General features: G+C 38.3%; 1 protein-coding gene across 1 annotated transcript; it reads right to left on the bottom strand.

Annotated features, from left to right (window-relative positions):
* Positions 1-21,670: 21,670 nt before the first annotated feature.
* LOC139877062 (protein DAMAGED DNA-BINDING 2) lies at positions 21,671-25,274 on the bottom strand. Its single transcript, XM_071864469.1, has 11 exons — positions 25,001-25,274; positions 24,742-24,832; positions 24,502-24,629; positions 24,274-24,396; positions 24,082-24,170; positions 23,396-23,516; positions 23,212-23,303; positions 22,991-23,120; positions 22,650-22,898; positions 22,222-22,418; positions 21,671-22,101 (listed from the first exon to the last, which is right to left on the bottom strand). The coding sequence occupies exons 1-11, from the start codon at positions 25,220-25,222 to the stop codon at positions 21,879-21,881; spliced, it is 1,665 nt and encodes a 554-aa protein (XP_071720570.1). The 5' UTR covers positions 25,223-25,274; the 3' UTR covers positions 21,671-21,878.
* Between the last annotated feature and the right edge of the window lie 254 nt (positions 25,275-25,528).

The raw sequence follows: 25,528 nt of genomic DNA, 5'->3' as shown, positions 1-25,528 counted from the left end.
CACAATGGTCGTTACAAGTCATAGTTTAAAAGTACGAATGTTTGAATGCAAAGTAAAGTAGTTCATGCGTGGACAACTCTAAGCAGCGGGTTCTACAGCACGACTAGTACACAGCTGAAGCAACCTCAAGCACCTGAGAAATACATGCTTAAAACGTCAACACAAAGGTTGGTGAGCTATAGTTTAAGTATAACAGTATGTAAGGTAGGCCACGAGATTTTAGTGCTACAAAGAGCGTTTCAAAATAGTATGATAAAGTATATGTTAACCGTGGGCACTTGGTAACTAACTTAACGTTTATACCCCCTGAAAGTACACTTGGCAAGTGCGTATGTCTACGAAGTATTAAACACTCGTTAAATGCTAGTGCTACTAGCCCGAGTGGGGATGTCAAACCCTATGGATCCATATCTAAGATTCGCGTTCACGGTTCAAAAACCAATGATTAAACGTTACCGAGCTAAAGGGAATGTTTATGCCGTTGTATAACCCACACATATATAAGTTTAAGTACTCGTGCCTAGTATGTAAAACATAAAATCCGCATGTATTCTCAGTTCCCAAAATAAGTTAAAGTAAAAAGGGAATGCTATAACTCACAATGATATGTAGAGGTAAAGTAGTAGTCGGGAAAGGTGTGCAAGTAAACGGTCCGAGGCCCTCAACCTAAGTCAAATAGTACTAAGTCAGTAAATCGTCTTAATAGGTTTAAAAGTATGTATTTAAGGTCTTAAGGGTCATCATCATTCATCATTAAACAAAAGGCGTAAGGTAGGTTTCGTTTATGAAAGTAGTTTAAAACAAAGTCTGACTTCAGTCAGTCACCACGGCCTCTACCCTTACTGAATTAAGGTGAGGCCAGTGGCCATGGCTCCGTCTATGAGTCCCTTAAGTGTGGTAAAATTTACAGAATCAAACTCGTCTTGGTTTGACCGTGGCGACTGTCTAAGTGCGAGTAGGTCAGAAATTTCTGCACAACGTTAAAGGACATAGTAACGATCGGAGGGCCATAAATCCTAAACCGTAACTCGGATTAAGACGAGTCCTATATGAAAAGTTATCTACTAGAAAAGATATATCTAAAAATCAAGGTTAGAACAGCCCAGGTCTACTGGTCTGTTCCAGAAGCATCAGGTCAGAAAGTTTTGGACAGAAACAGTAAGTTTAAAAGGGTTCCGGTGGTCTTGGTGCTTGATGTTCATCATGGTTCTCATCCTTGATGCATATAGCTTCAAGTGTACAACTCATGGGTGTGTTTAAGTCATCTTAACCAAGTCTTGACCATCATAACACTAGTGCAAGTCTAAGACATGAAGCACAACTCACTTAAGAGTTGCATGTAGTTTGATGAACCAAAGTTACATCAAAGTCTTAGGTTTGACACTTACATGAACTAATATAGAAATATTGAACTCTAAACTTGAAAGTTTAACTAACTAATCAAGATCATAAGTAGTAGAACATAGTTCTTAGTTTGATCTTGAAGATCCAAGACTCAAAAGTCTAGATCCAAAGTTATATTTAAAGAAAACTTATTTGTGTGTTCTTGAACTTTCAAGGTTAACTTAATTTGTTCAAGAGATATGAGATCAAGACTAACTTGTAGTACTTGACCATATAAACTAACTACATGAAATTAAAGTGCATAAAATGAAGAAGTAACCAAGTAAACAAGAAAAGGTTCATGGTTGTTCATACTTTAAAGATTCAAACCAAAGTTTGATCTTTAGAAAGTAAACTTTAAAGTTTACTTCATGAGCTTCAAGTATGTCTTTAATCAACACATGGAACTTGCAACTTTTGAAACAATTGAAGTAGAATCATAAACTAGTGAGTTTATGTTCTTGTGTTCTTGAACTTACAAGATAATAGAAGAACCAAAACTAGAAAGTTAGGTTCTTGAAAGCTAGTAAGTAACTACAACAACAAGATGAAACAAGTAACAACAACAAACAAGAAATCAAACAAGCAAGTAACAAAAGATGATGATGATGATGATTAAGTGCTTCATGGCTACGGTTTTGGGACAAGAAAGAAGAGGGAAAGAGTCTTCAAATTTCTTACCAAAACTAGAGAGAAAATAGAGGAAAGTTGAGAGGATTTCATGTGTGTGTTTTTGAGAGAGTAAACAAAGAGTGAAAGTAATGAGAAAATGAATTCAAAACCCCCTTATTGCCATCCCAAACCTACGGCCAGCAGCCTCAAGGGGAGAGGGAGAAGATTCAATGGTTCCAAGCATGTAAAGAGGTTAAAAGTTGGTTAATAGAATAGGTTACATGGGGATTATAAGGTAACTAGATTCCTATTGATCAAAACAACTAGTTACATGTTCTAAGTAGTACTTACAAGGAAGAGTGGGCTAACTAAGTCCACTAATAATGTAGGGTGGGCTTACAAGTCTTAATTCATGAGTCCATTACACTAACAAAGCCCAAGTTCAAATAAACCACAAGTTAAACCAATTAAAGCCCAAGTAACAAACTAATAGCCTTAGTTAATTAAAATGATTAATAAATTTAATCATGAATGTAAATAATATCTAAAAATATTATTCGTGAAAGTTCCGGGTGTCACAAAGACATTTCGGGCACTTAAAAGTCAAGTACGGGCAATCATAGCAACATGTAAATGTAATAACATACATTCGTTTAATCACACGTATTAATAATAATAATTATTAATAAATAAACGTTGGAAAATCCAGGGTCGTTACATTACCCACCTGTTAAAGAATATTTCGTCCCGAAATTTAGGCTGAGGTAGATGGAGGAGTCGGGAAAAGGTGAGGATACTTCCGTATCATTTGATCCTCTCGCTCCCAAGTAAACTCAGGTCCTCGTTTGGCATTCCATCGTACTCGAACGATCGGAATCTTGTTGCGTTTCAAAGTTTTGATCTCACGATCCATAATTTCAACAGGTTCCTCCACAAAGTGGAGTTTGTCATCAATTGTAAGTTCTTCCAGTGGTATGATAAGTTCAGGTGCAGCAAGACACTTCTTCAAGTTTGACACGTGGAAGGTAGGATGAACTGAGCTCAATTGTGCTGGTAAATCCAAATGATATGCAACGGGTCCAACACGTTCCAGGATTTCAAAAGGACCAATGTATCGTGGGTTTAACTTTCCACGTTTTCCAAAACGGATCACACCTTTCCAAGGTGCAACCTTCAACATTACACGATCACCAACGTTGTATTCAAAGTCTTTACGTTTAAGATCGGCATAACTCTTTTGGCGGTCACGGGCAGTCTTAAGTCTAGCTTGAATCTGAGCAATCTTCTCCGTGGTTTCGTGGACTACCTAGGGTCCGGTGATTTGCTTTTCGCCTACCTCGGCCCAGCAAATAGGAGATCGGCACTTACGGCCATACAATGCTTCGAAAGGTGCAGCATTAATGCTAGAGTGATAACTGTTGTTGTACGAGAATTCAGCGAGTGGCAAATGCCTTTCTCAGGCCTTTCCGAAATCAATGACACATGCACGCAACATGTCCTCCAATGTCTGGATCGTTCGTTCACTTTGCCCGTCAGTCTGGGGATGATAAGCAGTGCTCATGTCGAGACGAGTTCCCATGGCTTCTTGCAAAGAACGCCAAAATCTAGAAGCAAAACGGGGATCGCGATCTGAGATGATCGATAAAGGTACACCATGACGAGATACAACCTCTTTGATGTATAACTGAGCAAGTCTTTCCATTGTATCAGTTTCCTTCATCGCTAGGAAATGTGTAGATTTGGTGAGGCGGTCAACAATAACCCAAATGGTATCGTATCCGCCCACCGTCTTTGGCAGCTTGGTGATAAAATCCATTGTGATCCTTTCCCACTTCCATTGTAGGATCTCCGGTTGCTGAAGTAATCCAGAAGGTCTCTGATGCTCGGCTTTAACCTTTGAGCAAGTCAAACACTTACCAACATAAGTCGCAACGTCCTTCTTAAGATTCGGCCACCAATACTGTTCTTTAAGGTCGTGGTACATCTTGCCCACACCGGGGTGAATCAAATATCTCAATTTGTGTACTTCATCAAGTATCAGGTTTCGTAGATCTCCATAATAAGGTACCCAAATTCTTCCGGCATAACATCGGAGTCCAGACTCCCTAACCTCGAATCGAGAGACAAGTATGTTCAAATGTTCATGAGATATATTCTCCTCCTTGAGAGCCTCAACTTGGGCTACTCTGATCTGGCTGTTGAGGTTCGAATGGATGGTGATGTTCAGAGCCCTAACACGAAGAGGTGCCGTCCTCTCCTTTCGGCTTAAAGCGTCAGCTACAACATTGGCCTTGCCAGGGTGATAACGGAGTTCACAATCGTAGTCGTTGAGCGTCTCGATCCATCGACGCTGTCTCATATTTAGTTGCTTCTGATCAAAGATGTGCTGGACACTCTTGTGATCGGTGAAAATAGTGCTCTTAGTTCCATACAAATAATGTCTCCACAATTTGAGCGCAAAGACAACGGCTCCAAGTTCAAGATCATGCGTAGTGTAGTTCCGCTCGTGAATCTTCAATTGGCGGGAGGCATAGGCAATAACCTTTGATCGTTGCATCAGTACACAACCAAAACCACTCTTCGATGCATTACAATAAACAACGAAATCGTCACTGCCTTCGGGAAGCGATAGGATAGGTGCGGAGGTTAACTTCTTCTTCAAAGTTTGATATGCTGATTCGTGTGCGGGTTCCCAAATGAACTTCTTGCCCTTGTGAGTCAGCGCGGTCAAAGGACGCGCAATCAGAGAAAATCCTTCGATAAATCTTCAGTAGTAACCGGCGAGGCCTAGGAATTGGCGAATATGCGTTGGAGTAGTGGAGGTCTCCCACTTGCTGATGGCTTCAATCTTGGTGGGATCAACTTTGATACCCTGGTCGCTCACAACATGACCCAAAAACTGTACTTCCTTCAACCAAAATTCGCACTTGGAGAATTTGGCGTAAAGTTGCTCTTGTCTTAAGAGTTCAAGCACTAATCGGAGGTGTTGCTCATGTTCTTCTTCGCTCTTAGAGTAGATGAGGATATCATCTATGAAGACGATAACAAACGATAACAAACTTGTCCAAGTAAGGCTTGCAGACACGATTCATGAGGTCCATGAACACGGCAGGTGCATTTGTCAAACCGAATGGCATCACGAGAAACTCATAATGACCATAACGGGTCCTGAATGTAGTTTTCATCACGTCACTTTCCTTCACCCTCAGCTGGTGATATCCGGATCGCAAATCGATCTTTGAATAAATGCTCGATCCTTGTAGTTGATCAAAAAGATCGTCAATTCGTGGAAGAGGATACCAATTCTTGATAGTCAATTTGTTGAGTTCACGGTAGTCGATACACATACGGAAGGATCCATCCTTCTTCTTCACAAACAGAACAGGTGCGCCCCAAGGCGAGAAACTTGGTTGGATAAATCCACGGTCAAGTAGTTCTTGTAGTTGACTCTGTAATTCTTGCATCTCGGAAGGTGTGAGTCTATAAGGTGCGTGAGCTACAGGTGCTGCTCCTGGCACTAAATCAATCTGAAACTCTACGGCTCTCTGCGGCGACAATCCAGGCAATTCCTCTGGGAAGACATCGAAAAATTCGTTCACAATTCGAACGTCGTTCACGCTCTTCACCTCAGTTTCTACCTCTTTCACATGTGCTAGGACAGCAAAACGTCCCTTCTTCATAATCTTTTGCGCTTTCACACAACTAATGAGGTTCAACTTCGAGGTACATCTCTCTCCATAGATAACCAGTGGTTCGCCATCTCCTTGTGGTATGCGAAGTGCTTTATCTCCATAGATAATATCGGCCTTTATCTTGCTCAACCAATCCATACCGACGATCACGTCAAAACTTCCCAGTTTAATTGGTATCAAATCAATTTCGAAATCTGCACCAGCTATGTTGATAATAGCTCCACGACTAATATGGTCAACCTTTTCAAGTTTTCCATTGGCGACCTCGACAAGCATACTCTCTTTTAACGGGACTAATGACCAATTAATCTTATCGCAAAAATGTCTACATACATAACTTCTATCCGCACCAGTATCAAACAAAACAGAAGCTAAAAGATTATTGATTGTGAATATACCTGTCACCAAGTCGGGGTTATCGCGTGCATCCCTTGCATTAACATTAAAAGCTCTACCACAGGGTGGCCCGTCATCTTTTCGCTTGTTTGGGCACGCATTTCTGAAATGGCCCGTCTGCCCGCATTCATAACACTTCTTCGGCCCTGTGGGGTTCGGCTTCCCATTCAAAGTGGTGACCTTGCAGTCTTTTCTGATATGCCCAGCCCGTTGGCATTTCTCACAAACAACATTGCAATACCCAGTGTGGTGTTTGTAGCACCGTTTGCATTGTGGTAAGGTTCCTTTGTAGTTCGGGTTGGTTTTGGTGTTGTTGTTGGGATTAGGGTTTCCACCGTTGTTGTGCCTCTTGGCGGGGGTTTGATCGTAGTTTCACCCCCTGTTGTTGTTGTTGTTGTTGTTGTTGTGGTTGTTGTGGTTGTTATGGTTGTTGTCCCATTTCCTCTTTTCACTACTACCGGCTTCAAACTTAGCCTTCTCCGGCTCGTCGAGGATGATTTGATTCAGGAGAGTATGCGCCATGCGCATTGCTTCGGGGACATTCGGTGGCTTGGATGAGGTGACATTACCCTTGATGGACTTAGGAAGTCCCGAGAAGTATTTCTCCATGCGCTTGAATTCGGGGGTGACCATGGTCGGACACATTAGTGCTAACTCCAAAAACCTACGATTGTAACTGTTAAGGTCGTTCCCTACGGCCTTCAACTGCATGAATTCAATTTCCATCTTCTGAATTTCGGTTCTCGGACAATACTCATCAATCATAGCCGCCTTGAATTCCTCCCATGGCGTAGCATACGCCTCATCGATACCTTTCGCTTGAGCTAACGTGTTCCACCACGTTAGCGCGCCGTCAGATAGCGTGCAAGATGCAAACTTGGTCTTATTGTCCTCCGAACAGTTGCTAACTCGGAATACTGATTCAAGTTTCTCGAACCATCTGGTGAGACCAACTGGTCCCTCGGTGCCGCTGAAGTTATGTGGTTTGCAGCTCTGGAATTCCTTGTATGTACACCCATTTCGAACGGGTGGAATAACCGGTGGTGGTGACGGTGGAGCTTCGAGATTTCTTTCTGCTAGGGCTGCAGTGACCCGTTCGTTGATCATGTCCTCAATCTGGGCGGCGGTAGGTGTGGATCTTCCGTTAGCCATGGTATTCTAAACAAAAATTTTGACTCAAGTCAAAATCCAGTATGCAAGTAGTAATAATACAGTATATAGTGACCAACATGGAATCAAAACATCACATGTTATTAAATAATGCATCTAGGTACAAATACCACAGAATCATCGTACAACAATGTAAATAGAACATCGTGCAAGAATTAAATAACGCAAAGTTCCATTCATTAATAATAATAAGTTTCATACATCTGAATAAGTTCGTACAATACATATGAAATACATGAAACTATATCTAGATTACATCATGAAATCTAAATACAAGGTCCTACGGTGAAGGCGGGTGAACTGCTCTTCGAGCCAACTGCTCCTCGAGCTCAGTGTCTCGAGCTCGGAGAGTCTCAATCTCCCTCATCAGTTCCTCGTTAGAGGGAGCTGGTGGGGCAGGCGGTGCAGGTGGGGCGGGTGGTACGGGTGGTGCCGGTGGTGCTGATGTAGATGGTCCGGCTCCGGATGTAGACGGTACGTCCCTAGATGTAAGTGGTCCATATCTAAATCTAGGTGGTACGGTTCCAGGAATAGTCAATACGTAACGGGGAACCTTACGTATCTGTGGGTCGGCAGGGTATGGCACAACTCGTTTACGAGCAGTAACCCTACGACGATGGCCAAATGCGTCAGTAAAAGCACGACCTCCATTCACCCCTGGAATGACGGTGCCGTCGAAACGGTACCGCTTCTTCGGCGGGGTGGAGGGTGCCTGAATAGGTTTATCAGCATGATCCTCATCATCGCTGGAGTCGTCTGATGATGAAGAATCGGCGGGTGATGAGTCATCCGAATCGTGTGGTGGTGACACTGGTGGCTGAGCTGGTAATCCGAAGCGTCCGAAGGCGGCCAACATCTATCTGTGTCTTCCTGGCGGAATCACGACTAAACGTCCGTCGGGAGTGCGTCGGCAAGGCGTGCGCATGTGGTTACGAAACAGCCCTTCCCCGAACTCCGCGGGGATCTCAATACCACCAATGCGGGGCTGTGACCTCGAGGGTCCAGGAGCAGACACTGGGGCAGGTGCACTAGTGCCAGCTTCGGAAGTAGAAACGCCGGGATCACTAGTGGGTGTCGGGGCCGGTGTATCGGCAGTAGCAGCAGCAGGTGTAGCAGTAGGTAGGGCGACGGGGTCTGAGTCTGTACCGCCCGAAATTCCAGCAGGTGGAACATCCGACATCTGAACAAGGAAAAATAAATTTTCCATGTCAGTATGTCATAAAGCAAGCAAATAATAGGCCAACAGTTTAAATCATGTATAACGGTAACTAGCATGGCAATAACAGCAATTCGTATGAAAGTAACATGCAATCAAAAGCAAGTAGCATCATGCAGTAGTGATATCATGTAGTAGCATACGGCATATAGCAGAAAAAGTAAGCAGCAGCATGCAGTAAGTTCAGCGGAAACAAGTAAACTAGCAAGTTGTAGATTAGTCCTATTAGTGAATCCTACTCGGGACGGTCTTAGTGTAGCGACCCGACCAAATCATCATTGACGGCACCGACTACTTAGGTCCCGTTGCGTGGTCGTAGTCCCTATATGAGACTCGTTTGACCAAAATTATGTCGCGTTCATTTGAAAGGTACAAAGTTTAGTTTAGCAAACGGATCGACAATAAGTTTAAGTTTACAAAGTTATAAGGTATGAATGAATAACTTGCGACATAATTAGTTTGAAACCACAGTTGCTAAAAATAGCGTAAGTATGTAAACAAAAGTTTGAATCCAAAGGTGCTATCACTAGCGTATGTATGTATGTATCTTGACTCCAAGCAAATAATCAGAGTGTATGCATGTATGCTTGACCCCAAGCAAGTATGAGTGTACGCGGAAGCATGTATCAAATAGCCAAGTATGAACCTGAGAAACATATAGAAAACTGTCAACGCAAAAACGTTGGTGAAATCATAGGTGTATTAGTAAAAGTTATATTTTGAACCACAAGATTTAGTATTTCCATAAATTGATCATCCAAAAGTTGCATTCCAAAAGTTGGTTCGCGAGCACCCAATTATCAAGACTTAACGTTTCCTTCCATAGAACCCCATCACAATAGTGTTAGAACATACACTGTTTCCCGAAAATATATTTCATCCGTAGACGGTAGCGAACCGTCCGTAATGAGGGTTTGTCAAACCCGTATGGCCACACAATATAAGTTCTCGCTTACACCCTGCAAGTGTAACTAATGATAATCGAATTGAGGATTTTTGTTCTAACTCGCTGTGGAATGTTTGTTTTCCTTGTACTTGTGTTCAAAGTATAAAAGCAAGTAGTACAAAATGTAACAAAGTATATGTTTCTCAGCCCACAATTTAAAGTATAAAAAGTTGTTGAAAAGGTGGGACTATGATCTCACCTCGAGTGCACGAGTATAAAAGTACTTCAACAAGTAAACGTGTGCATGAAAGTTGCTTAGCCTTGACCTAAACAAGTAAGTTATATCAATTAACCGGTTACGACACAAGGTCGGGTGAAATGTGTTCAATTAGTCCTATGGCTCGTTACGACTCGATTAAGTATAGCATGTGAATCACGTTGTCAAGTTTCATACAAGAAACAAGTATAAAAGCATGTTAGAATGATTGTATAAAAGTTTGGTTAAGTTTGACTAAAAGTCAAACTTGGTCAAAGTCAACGAAAAAGTCAACACGTTCGGGTTCGGTCCCGAACTATTTTTCTGAGGTTTTTATTCATATATAAGCATATTAGAACAAGTTTCATGTGAATCGAAGGTCGGTAGCTAGTCAAACATTTCGCGTGAAATGTGACAAAGTGAGCAGAATCTGGCCAGGCGATTCTGCGCGCCGCGCGGGTATGTGGCGCGCCGCGCCACTACCTGGCCAGAGAATTCTGGTCAGTTTTTCCAAGTGTGCACGAACCAAAACCTTTTCCAACCCAATTCTTGACCCGCAAACACTTATAATGCCTATCATATATCGTCGGAAAGGTATTTTGACGAGGAATACAACTAACCACATATCATCAATCAAAAACATCATTTACAATAACCGAAAACTCGTCAATTGATCAAGAAAGGTTTATTTTCAAAGTTTCAAGTTCGTAAAACGTATTTTATGATTCGGGAATCCAATTTACACATACGATATGCCGTTTTGAAGGTAATGAGGCATACATTACAACTAAACACTAACAATTAACATTCCATGGCATTCAAGCATCCAAAAATTCATGTCAAGAACTATCAAACCCTAGTCAAACATCACAAAATCAATATTCATGTTTTTGAAGTTTTCTTAATCAACCTACGCATCAAAACGAAGCTAGTGATACTAGTAACACAATTAAAACATGCACTTTAACAATCTAACAACATTAACTCATCCAAAATCAAGATTAAGCACACCCATTTCAAGTTCATGCTAGTTACTCCAAAAACAACAAATCGAGCAAACCAAACATATATTCATGTTAGACTTGAGCCATAGACACTAACTAACACCATTTCAAATCAAAAACACGAATTTAGAGAAATCTAGAGTTTTAGAAATGTTACCCAAACGAGATGAAGTTGGTATCAAATTGTAGAGGATGAAGAGAGGATTCCAAATATGTAATTTGTTTTGAAGTTTGCTTCCAATCCCGAATTTAGATGATGATTCTATGAAGTTGGGGTTTGTGTGTGTTCTTGAGATGGAGAGAAAAGGGATGAGGGAGATGATGGAATGGATGAAATGGGTTGACTAGTTGACCTAGTCAACTAGTTTGCCCATTTGGCAACTCCGGTCCCTCGAGTTTCAAAGCGGGTGCGGGATTTAACCGATCGAGTATTTTTAAAACGCAAGTTAACGAGAGATGTTATAATTAAATGACGTAATTATTATGAACGTTAGTCAACGGAAACTACGAATTTAAATAACGAAATGTATTATTTAAAAGAAAAAGACGGTGTTAAAAATAAATTTAACGGAAAAAGGCGGGATGTTACATTATCCACAACTCAAAAGAAATTTCGTCCCGAAATTTAGTTGGAAGTAGTAGTTGTTGAATCTTACTCGAGACCTTGCGTTGTAAATTCTACGAATAAGTGAAGGTACGTCCTTGAGTATTTCCACGAATTTTGACGGTCGGGATCATATGTTGTTTTAAGGTTTGGCTTCCATGATTCATGGTTTCAACCGGTCCTCCTAGGAAGTGAGGGTTATCGTCGATAGTGAGTTCATCAAAGGAGATAACAAGTTCTCGTTTCGCAAAACACGTCTTTGAGTTGATACATCGAATGTAGGATAAACGGAGACCCAAAATGAGTCGGAAAAGTCTAAACGGCTAGCGACGGGTCCAAAACACCCCAAGAATTTAAAGGATCAAAATACCGCGGATTTAGCTTCCTACGTTTTCCCGAAACGGATTGCACCTTTCCAAGGTGCGACTCTTAACGTGACGCGGTTTCCCACGTGGAATTTGAAATGTTTACGTCTAACATCGGCGTAGCTCTTGGTGATTACGAGTCGCGTAGGGTTTTACCTGAATATGAATAAATTTTCTCGGTTGCTCATGAATAACCTCGGCCCCGGTGAATTGATCATCGTTTACTTGGTTCGATAAAGGAGAATGACGTTTCCGGTCACATGTGGTTTCAAAAGGAGTGACGTTAAAACTCGAATGAAAATCATTGTAGTACGAGGATTCGGTTAAAGGAAAATACTTTTCTCAAGTAAATTTGAAGTTGGTAATACAAATTCGTATTATGGTTTTCAAGACTTAAATCGTATGTTTGTTCGGTCCGTCGGGTTATGGTTGATGTGCGGTACTCATGTCTAAACGTGGTCCCGAGACTTTTTGTGAGGTACTCCAAAATCTAGAAGTGAAACGAGGATCTCGGTCCGAAACGGAGTACATTCCGTATGGTATATTTGGACAAGTTTGTTAGGACAAGTTTCTCAAGAAAATTCGCGTCGCGGAAGATTTATCGGTTTCCAAAAACGTTCGTCGGGGCAAGTTCTTATCGGGTTTTGAAAACGATTGTTAGGACTATCCACCCTCGCGGCGAATACTTGTATGACGTGAAGAGTCGCTCTCCATTGAGATTTTAGAATAAGGACCTCCTGAACCGGAAGTACGAGGGTGATGCAAGAGAAGTTCCCGCCCCGATGTGAGCATAACGAGTAAATTGTAGTTAGTCAATAAGACTGCGCGAGGACGAGCTAGTATACCCGTGTGACATACGGTTGAAGTCGAATGGAATCGGTAATTCATTCGGAAGCATAAATATAATTTGACAATAACTGAAGGTGTGTCCCCGGTATGGTTGTTATAAATATTCTCGGAGTTTTCGGATGTCCAAACCTGAAAAGATGAAGTCATGTACATGGCACATGGTGGTGTTTAGGTTGATCGAGTCTAACCACCATCACGCGTCACTAGAACTTTGGTATGTCTTACCGTAATATAACCACGTTGATCGAGTGTCGTTATATTACGCTAACTCATACCTCCATTCCCACATCACTCTATAGATTCAAGTTCGTGTCATCGCGAAAATCTAAAATGAACAAAATGTAACGACGTCTCAAACGTGACTCATATTAAATCGAAAGAATTTCTGCAAATCTAAGGAAGCGTTCCCCGAGGGAAGTGTATAAATGATTGTTCACGTCATTGTGGTTCAAGTCAAGCGATAATGCCCTTAGGCACGAAAGGAGTAACGAATCATGATAACAAAAAGTACGCAACCGTAGTGATAAACGTTGATGACGATACTCACCTAGAGTAGTGATGGTAGTAACACCAAAAAGTAGATAGTAAGAAACACCAGTGGGAAACCGATAGTAAGTTGAAACGGTGGCAAATAACAATCCGGGAGACAGAGTTCCCGAACAAGTGTGACTAATGAAGTCGTCGTCATCCATACGTGTATGAATCATGAATTTGCGTGTGTTACCAAAAAGTGGCGGTATACGAGTTCGTATGATGAAGGTTGGGCATCATTAAAAAGTTTGCCTAAGAATGATTCAAGTATAATGCACAAGTAGTCAAGTAAGTGCTATCTATAGCAAATGTATGTCAGAATGCAAATGCTAACTATCCGGTTGTAGTCTAGACTCACTAATGCGTCCTAACGACTCTGTTAGACACACTAATGCACGTCCTAGTTCCCTACAACCAACGCTCTGATACCATCTGTAGCGACCCGACCAAATCGTCATTGACGGCGCCGACTACTTAGGTCCCGTTGCGTGGTCGTAGTCCCTATATGAGACTCGTTTGACCAAAATTATGTCGCGTTCATTTGAAAGGTACAAAGTTTAGTTTAGCAAACGGATCGACAATAAGTTTAAGTTTACAAAGTTATAAGGTATGAATGAATAACTTGCGACATAATTAGTTTGAAACCACAGTTGCTAAAAATAGCGTAAGTATGTAAACAAAAGTTTGAATCCAAAGGTGCTATCACTAGCGTATGTATGTATGTATCTTGACTCCAAGCAAATAATCAGAGTGTATGCATGTATGCTTGACCCCAAGCAAGTATGAGTGTACGCGGAAGCATGTATCAAATAGCCAAGTATGAACCTGAGAAACATATAGAAAACTGTCAACGCAAAAACGTTGGTGAAATCATAGGTGTATTAGTAAAAGTTATATTTTGAACCACAAGATTTAGTATTTCCATAAATTGATCATCCAAAAGTTGCATTCCAAAAGTTGGTTCGCGAGCACCCAATTATCAAGACTTAACGTTTCCTTCCATAGAACCCCATCACAATAGTGTTAGAACATACACTGTTTCCCGAAAATATATTTCATCCGTAGACGATAGCGAACCGTCCGTAATGAGGGTTTGTCAAACCCGTATGGCCACACAATATAAGTTCTCGCTTACACCCTGCAAGTGTAACTAATGATAATCGAATTGAGGATTTTTGTTCTAACTCGCTGTGGAATGTTTGTTTTCCTTGTACTTGTGTTCAAAGTATAAAAGCAAGTAGTACAAAATGTAACAAAGTATATGTTTCTCAGCCCACAATTTAAAGTATAAAAAGTTGTTGAAAAGGTGGGACTATGATCTCACCTCGAGTGCACGAGTATAAAAGTACTTCAACAAGTAAACGTGTGCATGAAAGTTGCTTAGCCTTGACCTAAACAAGTAAGTTATATCAATTAACCGGTTACGACACAAGGTCGGGTGAAATGTGTTCAATTAGTCCTATGGCTCGTTACGACTCGATTAAGTATAGCATGTGAATCACGTTGTCAAGTTTCATACAAGAAACAAGTATAAAAGCATGTTAGAATGATTGTATAAAAGTTTGGTTAAGTTTGACTAAAAGTCAAACTTGGTCAAAGTCAACGAAAAAGTCAACACGTTCGGGTTCGGTCCCGAACTATTTTTCTGAGGTTTTTATTCATATATAAGCATATTAGAACAAGTTTCATGTGAATCGGAGGTCGGTAGCTAGTCAAACATTTCGCGTGAAATGTGACAAAGTGAGCAGAATCTGGCCAGGCGATTCTGCGCGCCGCGCGGGTATGTGGCGCGCCGCGCCACTACCTGGCCAGAGAATTCTGGTCAGTTTTTCCAAGTGTGCACGAACCAAAACCTTTTCCAACCCAATTCTTGACCCGCAAACACTTATAATGCCTATCATATATCGTCGGAAAGGTATTTTGACGAGGAATACAACTAACCACATATCATCAATCAAAAACATCATTTACAATAACCGAAAACTCGTCAATTGATCAAGAAAGGTTTATTTTCAAAGTTTCAAGTTCGTAAAACGTATTTTATGATTCGGGAATCCAATTTACACATACGATATGCCGTTTTGAAGGTAATGAGGCATACATTACAACTAAACACTAACAATTAACATTCCATGGCATTCAAGCATCCAAAAATTCATGTCAAGAACTATCAAACCCTAGTCAAACATCACAAAATCAATATTCATGTTTTTGAAGTTTTCTTAATCAACCTACGCATCAAAACGAAGCTAGTGATACTAGTAACACAATTAAAACATGCACTTTAACAATCTAACAACATTAACTCATCCAAAATCAAGGATTAAGCACACCCATTTCAAGTTCATGCTAGTTACTCCAAAAACAACAAATCGAGCAAACCAAACATATATTCATGTTAGACTTGAGCCATAGACACTAACTAACACCATTTCAAATCAAAAACACGAATTTAGAGAAATCTAGAGTTTTAGAAATGTTACCCAAACGAGATGAAGTTGGTATCAAATTGTAGAGGATGAAGAGAGGATTCCAAATATGTAATTTGTTTTGAAGTTTGCTTCCAATCCCGAATTTAGATGATGATTCTATGAAGTTGGGGTTTGTGTGTGTTCTTGAGATGGAGAGAAAAGGGATGAGGGAGATGATGGAATGGATGAAATGGGTTGACTAGTTGACCTAGTTAACTAGTTTGCCCATTTGGCAACTCCGGTCCCTCGAGTTTCAAAGCGGGTGCGGGATTTAACCGATCGAGTATTTTTAAAACGCAAGTTAACGAGAGATGTTATAATTAAATGACGGAATTATTATGAACGTTAGTCAACGGAAACTACGAATTTAAATAACGAAATGTATTATTTAAAAGAAAAAGACGGTGTTAAAAATAAATTTAACGGAAAAAGGCGGGATGTTACACTTAGACTCACTAATGCAACCTAATTCCCTACAACCAATGCTCTGATACCAAATGTGATGCCCCGTACAAAACCATCGTGTACGAATCATCAACAACAGGATCATTACAAGGTTAAGTACTATATGCGTTTTCGAAAAGAGTTTGCATTCATAAATAAAGTGATGTCTAATCCAACATCGAATGTTTTACAATCCCAAAAGCATGCTTCACTAAGTAGAAGCAAATAATAAGTGTATGTGACCACAATGGTTGTTACAAGTCATAGTTCAAAAGTACGAATGTTTGAATGCAAAGTAAAGTAGTTCATGCGTGGACAACTCTAAGCAGCGGGTTCTACAGCACGACTAGTACACAGCGGAAGCAACCTCAAGCACCTGAGAAATACATGCTTAAAACGTCAACACAAAGGTTGGTGAGCTATAGTTTAAGTATAACAGTATGTAAGGTAGGCCACGAGATTTCAGTGCTACAAAGAGCGTTTCAAAACAGTATGATAAAGTATATGTTAACCGTGGGCACTTGGTAACTAACTTAACGTTTATACCCCCTGAAAGTACACTTGGAAAGTGCGTATGTCTACGAAGTATTAAACACTCGTTAAATGCTAGCGCTACTAGCCCGAGTGGGGATGTCAAACCCTATGGATCCATATCTAAGATTCGCGTTCACGGTTCAAAAACCAATGATTAAACGTTACCGAGCTAAAGGGAATGTTTATGCCGTTGTATAACCCACACATATATAAGTTTAAGTACTCGTGCCTAGTATGTAAAACATAAAATTCGCATGTATTCTTAGTTCCCAAAATAAGTTAAAGTAAAAAGGGAATGCTATAACTCACAATGATATGTAGCGGTAAAGTAGTAGTCGGGAAAGGTGTGCAAGTAAACGGTCCGAGGTCCTCAACCTAAGTCAAATAGTACTAAGTCAGTAAATCGTCTTAATAGGTTTAAAAGTATGAATTTAAAGTCTTAAGGGTCATCATCATTCATCATTAAACAAAAGGCGTAAGGTAGGTTTCGTTTATGAAAGCAGTTTAAAACAAAGTCTGACTTCAGTCAGTCACCACGGCCTCTACCCTTACTGAATTAAGGTGAGGCCAGTGGCCATGGCTCCGTCTACGAGTCCCTTAAGTGTGGTAAAATTTACAGAAGCAAACTCGTCTTGGTTTGACCGTGGCGACGGTCTAAGTACGAGTAGGTCAGAAATTTCTGCACAACGTTAAAGGACATAGTAACGATCGGAGGGCCATAAATCCTAAACCGTAACTCGGATTAAGACGAGTCCTATATGAAAAGTTATCTACTCGAAAAGATCTATCTAAAAATAAAGGTTAGAACAGCCCAGGTCTACTGGTCTGTTCCAGAAGCATCAGGTCAGAAAGTTTTGGACAGAAACAGTAAGTTTAAAAGGGTTCCGGTGGTCTTGGTGCTTGATGTTCATCATGGTTCTCATCCTTGATGCATATAGCTGCAAGTGTACAACTCATAGGTGTGTTTACATCATCTTAACCAAGTCTTGACCATCATAACACTAGTGCAAGTCTAAGACATGAAGCACAACTCACTTAAGAGTTGCATGTAGTTTGATGAACCAAAGTTACATCAAAGTCTTAGGTTTGACACTTACATGAACTAATATAGAAATATTGAACTCTAAACTTGAAAGTTTAACTAACTAATCAAGATCATAAGTAGTAGAACATAGTTCTTAGTTTGATCTTGAAGATCCAAGACTCAAAATTCTAGATCCAAAGTTATATTTAAAGAAAACTTATTTGTGTGTTCTTGAACTTTCAAGGTTAACTTAATTTGTTCAAGAGATATGAGATCAAGACTAACTTGTAGTACTTGACCATATAAACTAACTACATGAAATTAAAGTGCATAAAATGAAGAAGTAACCAAGTAAACAAGAAAAGGTTCATGGTTGTTCATACTTTAAAGATTCAAACCAAAGTTTGATCTTTAGAAAGTAAACTTTAAAGTTTACTTAATGAGCTTCAAGTATGTCTTTAATCAACATATGGAACTTGCAACTTTTGAAACAATTGAAGTAGAATCATAAACTAGTGAGTTTATGTTCTTGTGTTCTTGAACTTACAAGATAATAGAAGAACCAAAACTAGAAAGTTAGGTTCTTGAAAGCTAGTAAGTAACTACAACAACAAGATGAAACAAGTAACAACAACAAACAAGAAATCAAACAAGCAAGTAACAAAAGATGATGATGATGATGATTAAGTGCTTCATGGCTACGGTTTTGGGACAAGAAAGAAGAGGGAAAGAGTCTTCAAATTTCTTACCAAAACTAGAGAGAAAATAGAGGAAAGTTGAGAGGATTTCAAGTGTGTGTTTTTGAGAGAGTAAACAAAGAGTGAAAGTAATGAGAAAATGAATTCAAAACCCTCTTATTGCCATCCCAAACCTACGGCCAGCAGCCTCAAGGGGAGAGGGAGAAGATTCAATGGTTCCAAGCATGTAAAGAGGTTAAAAGTTGGTTAATAGAATAGGTTACATGGGGATTATAAGGTAACTAGATTCCTATTGATCAAAACAACTAGTTACATATTCTAAGTAGTACTTACAAGGAAGAGTGGGCTAACTAAGTCCACTAATAATGTACGGTGGGCTTACAAGTCTTAATTCATGAGTCCATTACACTAACAAAGCCCAAGTTCAAATAACTCACAAGTTAAACCAATTAAAGCCCAAGTAACTAACTAATAGCCTTAGTTAATTAAAATGATTAATAAATTTAATCATGAATGTAAATAATATCTAAAAATATTATTCGTGAAAGTTCCGGGTGTCACAAAGACGTTTCGGGCACTTAAAAGTCAAGTACGGGCAATCATAGCAACATGTAAATGTAATAACATACATTCGTTTAATCACACGTATTAATAATAATAATTATTAATAAATAAACGTTGGAAAATCCAGGGTCGTTACACATGGATGTTGTGACTGCTTATCTATATGGATCACTTGATAGTGATATATATATATATATATATATATATATATATATATATATATATATATATATATATATATATATATATATATATATATATATATATATATGAAGATACTTGAAGGATTTAAGGTATCAGAAGCAACCAATGCAAAATCCAAAGAAATGTACTCAATCAAGTTACAAAGGTCTTTATATGGGTTGAAACAATCGGGTCGCATGTGGTATAAACGATTAAGTGATTACTTGATAAGCAAAGGGTATACCAATAATCTTATTTGCCCATGTGTATTCATTAAGAAAACAACATCCGGATATGTGATCATAGCCGTTTATATTGATGATCTTAACATCATAGGTACAAATAAAGAGATCCATGAAGCCATTCAACTTCTAAAGAAAGGATTTGAAATGAAAGATCTCGGAAAAACCAAGTATTGCCTTGGTTTGCAGATTGAGCATATGCCTAATGGTTTACTTGTACATCAAACAACTTATACAGAAAAGATTTTAAAACGTTTCAATATGGGCAAGGCAAAACCATTAAGTACTCCTATGGTTGTTAGATCACTTAATGTTGACACTGATCCATTTCGACCCTGTGAAAATCACGAAGATATCCTGGGACCAGAAGTACCATATCTTAGTGCAATTGGAGCTCTTATGTATCTTACAAATTGTACAAGACCTGACATTTCTTTTGCAGTTAATTTGTTGGCAAGGTTCAGCTCAGCTCCTACCAAAAGACACTGGAATGGGATCAAACACATATTTCGATACCTTCGAGGAACTACTGATTTAGGATTATTTTATTCTAACAAATCAAAACAAGATTTAGTTGGTTATGCAGATGCAGGTTATTTATCTGATCCACATAAAGCTAAATCTCAAAATGGATATGTATTCCTAAATGGAGGTACTGCAATATCATGGCGTTCTCAAAAACAAACACTTGTTGCAACATCATCAAATCATGCCGAAGTGATTGCATTACATGAAGCTACTCGAGAATATTTTTGGTTGAGATCAATGACACAACTCATTACTGATTCTTGTGGACTAGAACGCGATAAAAGTCCAACAACTATCTATGAAGATAATGCAGCTTGCATAGCACAGATGAAAGAAGTGTATATCAAAAGTGACCGAACAAAACACATACCTCCTAGATTCTTCTCATACACTCAAAATCTCATTAAGGACAACCAGATAGAAATGAAATATGTTCAATCCAGCAAAAATTCTGCTGATCTTTTCACCAAAGCACTTCCAACTGCTATTTTTAGAACACACGTTCATAACATTGGCATGAGACATGTTCAAAAGATGTAACAGCTCAACAATGTCTACTTGAGGGGGAGCCAACTCTATGATGCACTCTTTTTCCCTTAGCTAAAGCTTTTTCCCACTGAGTTTTTCTTTAGCAAGGTTTTTAACGAGGCAGTAATTTATAGTCAATATCCTAGCTAATAAAATTGTCATCCAAGGGAGAGTGTTGTGATAAAAATGGATGACAAACTTTTCTATAATACTGTGCCACCTACTCCTAATTGCAATCATGTACAGTAAATCATGTATTATAAATACCCCATCAAATGTAATCATGTAACATATATAGAATATATATTTTCATATATCACCATTCTTTTACTCTCTCTTATTTTAAGTTTATTAGTAGCCTATAGTTAAGAACAAACCCACTGAAGGTAGTTATAAACCTACTGAATTATAACACGAACCAAACCACTAAAGGTAGTTATAAGCCTACTGAATTATAACACGAACCAAACCACTAAAGGTAGTTATAAGCCTACTGAATTATAACAATATTAAACCTTTTCCTTGTCTACAAATATTGGTACAGGTCAACCCCATAATTTTACGCTGCAAATAATCGGATGTATTTTTAATTCTCTATCTTAAAAAACACATATTACAATGCGTCATATATCAGAAAAGGGTCTAGTTAAAATGGTATAAGAACTTCGTGAGACTGCATGCTTCGTGATTCTTAGGCTAATTTGATCGTGATAATTACCCGTCTTAAATTGTTTATTGCAAGTGCTTTAGGCTAGTTTGATCAGGATAATTCATCTTACATTGTTTATTGAAAGTATTTATTGTTCTCTCCGTCTTAATTTAATAGTCAATGTCCAACTTTTTAAGTATTTTCTTATCAATTTTAACTTAAAATATGTTTATTTATGTTATGTATTAGAGTATTTGATGAAATCTATATGAATCTACTGGACTTAAAACGTGTTCTCATTTTATCTAGATTTCATAAAATAATGTATAACACAAACAAAAAGTCAAAGTTATTAAAAAGATTTAAAACGTCAAACAAGAATTATTAAACAGATCCAGGAGTATACGGAGGATTATATAGCATATACAGTACATTGATTCATATCATGCAACCGCATATTTACACGTATGGGTGTGGGTCCGAGTAAATTTACTTACATGACTTTAAATATTTTTTACATCTACGTATGATTTTTTAATAAAAGTAATCAACCACTAATTATAATTAACCCACTTCATGAACCCTTTGAGTTGATCCGAGAATCGCTACTGGACTATTACGTGACATCTACCTTTACTACGAACTAACAAATATCTAGCTTATAACACTGCCTTGCAATATGATTCTTTTTTTTTTCCTAATGCGTAATCAAGGTAATAAGTTTTACTGATCAAGCGATCAATCTAAAAATAACTAATTTGTAATAAATATAATAACCAGAAAAAAAAAAGATAAAAAGCATTTAAATAAAGGGTTGGCTTTATAAACATTAAACGCCATAGTTACGTAAGAGGGAGTACCTGTTATAACAAACACAAAAATGCAGCAAAACATGTAGGTCACTCCCCATCTGTTTTAAGTTATCAAAAAATTGACCATTAAAGGTCAAAAGCCCAAAAAACACATTATGTCAAAACATAAAGGCCCCCAAACAAGCAGAAGGAACACTAAACACTAATACTAGACATATAATTAAGATTATTAAGGTTTTAAGATTTTTTCTTCTTGCTGCTGCTGCATGGAGTTGTTGCTACATATGGTTTTTTGTACTTTGAACTCTTACCTTTTTTGCTTTTAAGATCATCACCAGAATCATCGTTGTCACTATCATCATCAAACTTCTTTGATTTTCTATCACAAAGAATGATCTTACGTTCTTCCTTCTCTTGTACCATATCCGACTTCTCTTTCGGCCTCCAAATGAATAGTGACCTAAACAAGTAACATATCAAACATATTTGAAAATTCTGCTTTTAATCATCAGTTTTGGACGTTGGTCAAGTTATTTATTAAGATAAAAGGAGAGATATTATTGAGAGACCAAGACCAAACCTTGAACTACCGGAAGCCAAGACATCATCTCGTGGATGCAACTTGTTGACAGGGCTGATTGTGGTTATGTTTGGGTCCATGACCTCAGCAACTAGTTGACCCGTGCTAATGTCTATAAAATCAATAGGATGCAATGCAGCCCCATCATAGTTTTCACTTATATATCGGCCAATAACCACAAGGGACTCTGACGGATCCTGCATTTGAAACCATTTTCATTAAATCTTGTTATAACTACAAAAAAAAAAAAAAAAAGGTTGTACACATTATAAGTAGACCCAACTATCAATTCATTTGACCCATTCCACTTTTAGCTAAACTTTATGAATTAACCTGTTAGAGATTAAATACAAGCCCAAACAACCTTTTTATATGTGACGGGGTCAAATATAAAAACAAGAATTATAGTAGTAAAAATGAAGATTCACCTTCGGGTCCCACTCTGCTCGGAATGGAGTCAAGTGCCTATTAAAGTCATGGCTATGCACAATTTCTCGGCTTGGGGTGTCCAAATTACCACAGACAGAGTCCCACACGCGAATTCGATTATCTATTGATGTTGTAACTATTTTGCTACCACTTAAAGGAGAAAAATAAGCAGAGTTGACCACACGTTTATGAGGAAGACCATAAATACAAGAGTCAGCTTCCAAGCGACGCATATCCCATATACGAGCCTAAGATTCAACATCATATTACAAATCAGTTAATCAAACTCACAAAATTATTAAAAAAAAAAAAGAGAGAGACAAAAAGAGATGAGATTTACAAAATGATCATTTCCACAACTCAAAAGAAGATCTTGATGAACAGGGTTGCAGTGCAGGCCCACAACTTTGGTTCCTTTCTTATGGATCAGTACTGAATCTCCTTTTTTTGAATTGGATCGAACATCCACACTATACGTAAAATTAGTGTACATGGATTAAACGTTTTACTAATCTACAATTAACTTTAGGGATTACAAAATAGAAGTGGGGAAAAACCTACAAGTGTACAAATCCAAAACTATCTGCTACTAGCACGAGACCTTTCTCCGAATTCAACTCCATACCATACAGCATTTTCCAATTTTTAGGTCCCTATGTATGCCATTTGAAGTTGTAAAGTCAAACAATATAATAAGGCTTTTAACTGAAAATTTATATAAAACTTGAAAGTCATAAAGATGTACCTGCCACCCACCGGGATTGAGGTCCATTAACGTTGTAGATAAACCAGTCTCTATGTCTGTAGAACTAACGGTTCCATCCGAAGATGCCGTATAAACGGTTCCATCGTTAGCTGGGCTAAACCTGTATATTGATCATGTCAATCGTCCTATCCTATGAGTAAAGATTCATATATTAAGTAGGACCAACTTCACGATTAGCATTGGCATCTTGAAATGACCATGTAAAATTAAATAACCACTCATGCTCTGTTTGATAAAACTGAATGATTTAGCGTTGAATGGTTGATAAAATTTGATTCTGAACGAAAATAAGTAGTTTGATGATCATTTTAAAAGAAGAATATGAATTGACTAAGATTACGTTATTAACGTGTTACAATAATTAAAATTTCAATATACTTGTTTGTTATGGAAACGACTTGAGGAAGATATTACTAGAAAATTTAGGTGCTTAATGATTAAGAGAGTGTTCCAACTCTAAGAATGGTGAACCATTCGGCATCATATGTTATTCAGAGGTAGAAACAAACACGCTGAATACTGAATGGATAGCATTCAACGCTAAACCATTCAATTAAGAGGTAAACAAACACACCTTTGTTATACAATAGATTACAGTATTAGACAAAAATCAAACAAACTTTGTTTATCCAATCCAAACATCCCCAAGGTATAAACCAACTTACTTCATATTGTTGAGTAGGCAGTTATGAATGTTCCCATATACAGTCTTTTCATACACCTTGCTATAATCCCAAACTCCTAGCTGTCCTTTCTATAATAAGAACAAGATTCAATAATATAAATAAAATAAAATAAAATAAAAAAAAATCAGAACTTGTTTCATCCCATAACAACTTCATAATCAGCTAGCAAACCTTATCTCCAGATAACAGAATATTGTTATTAGTCGGATGAAACTCCAAACATGTAACTCGTCTACTATGATATCTGATCACCGCACAATTCACCTCGTCCGGTATCACAAATGCCGGTTTTATCTATTGTCCACCACATACCAAAATAAAAGAAAGAAAGAAAATTACACACATTTTCTTTAATAAACTGTTATACTCATAAAAGTATAAAACATAACAAAAGCTCACAGCAGGAACGCCTCGCCGAACTTGACGTTCAAATACATAATCTAACGAGTTTTTTGTTCTTTTACGAGACGAAGGAATAACCCCAAACTCCATAGCCACTCGGTGAGGACAATTAACAGTTGTGTGACCTTCAGCAATCAACAGTTGATGTTTATATTCAATTTCATAATTATTTCATAGCAAAATTTGAATATACAAGCATACATAGAGCCAAAAATATACAAAATTAAGCAAAATTACCAGGCAATTTGCAAAGAAAACAAGGTTTCATAGGGCAATCAATATAATTAGCTCCTTGAAAACCAGCTTGATGACCAGTTTTCTTACAAACCTATAAAACACACATCGTATACATAAATTACATTACATTATAAAAATGTATAAAAATAAAAATAACAAAACTAAATAAAAGCACAAAAGAGATAATATAGAAACCTAATTTTGCGTACATTCAATTATAAATTCACGTAGCTAATTAGCTAGGGTTTTACAGTATTACCTTACAGACTTTTTTAAGACTAATAGTAATAGGCGTTTTCCCTTTCGATTTCAAATTCGTATCAACGACGTCGTTTTCAACTTCATCTTCTTCGTTATCATCAGATTCAACGACGTCGTTTTCCAATTCCTCTTCTATTTCGTCATCGGAACTTTCATCGGTGTCGGTGTCTCTCTCAATAACTACCTCCGGAAACGACGTTCGTCTGGCACGTGCCGACATTTTCAAAGATCACAGTAATAGATACTCCGTAGGTAGATACAAAGTTCGTATGTATCTGTTGCAGTTGAGTGGGAAATGAAACGAAAATGAGGAAGGTAGAAGGTATGTGAACCGACTCAGAACACGGGATATTACCAAAATATCCCTGTAAAGAATTGGTGTAAAATGTATACCTAAGGGTATTTTAGTAATTTTAAAGTTAAGAAGTGGCGGGAGACGACGTGGACTGTTGTCGGCCATTCTGTAGGCGGTGGTTTTCCGGCGCGTTTTTCTGAATGCTTGTTGGCTCGTAATTGGGCAAATTTA

This window comes from Rutidosis leptorrhynchoides, chromosome 11, assembly GCF_046630445.1.
Source record: "Rutidosis leptorrhynchoides isolate AG116_Rl617_1_P2 chromosome 11, CSIRO_AGI_Rlap_v1, whole genome shotgun sequence".
Lineage (NCBI taxonomy): Eukaryota > Viridiplantae > Streptophyta > Magnoliopsida > Asterales > Asteraceae > Rutidosis > Rutidosis leptorrhynchoides.
The sequence above is the reverse complement of the archived record's forward strand: the minus strand, read 5'-3'. Positions and strand labels throughout refer to the sequence as shown.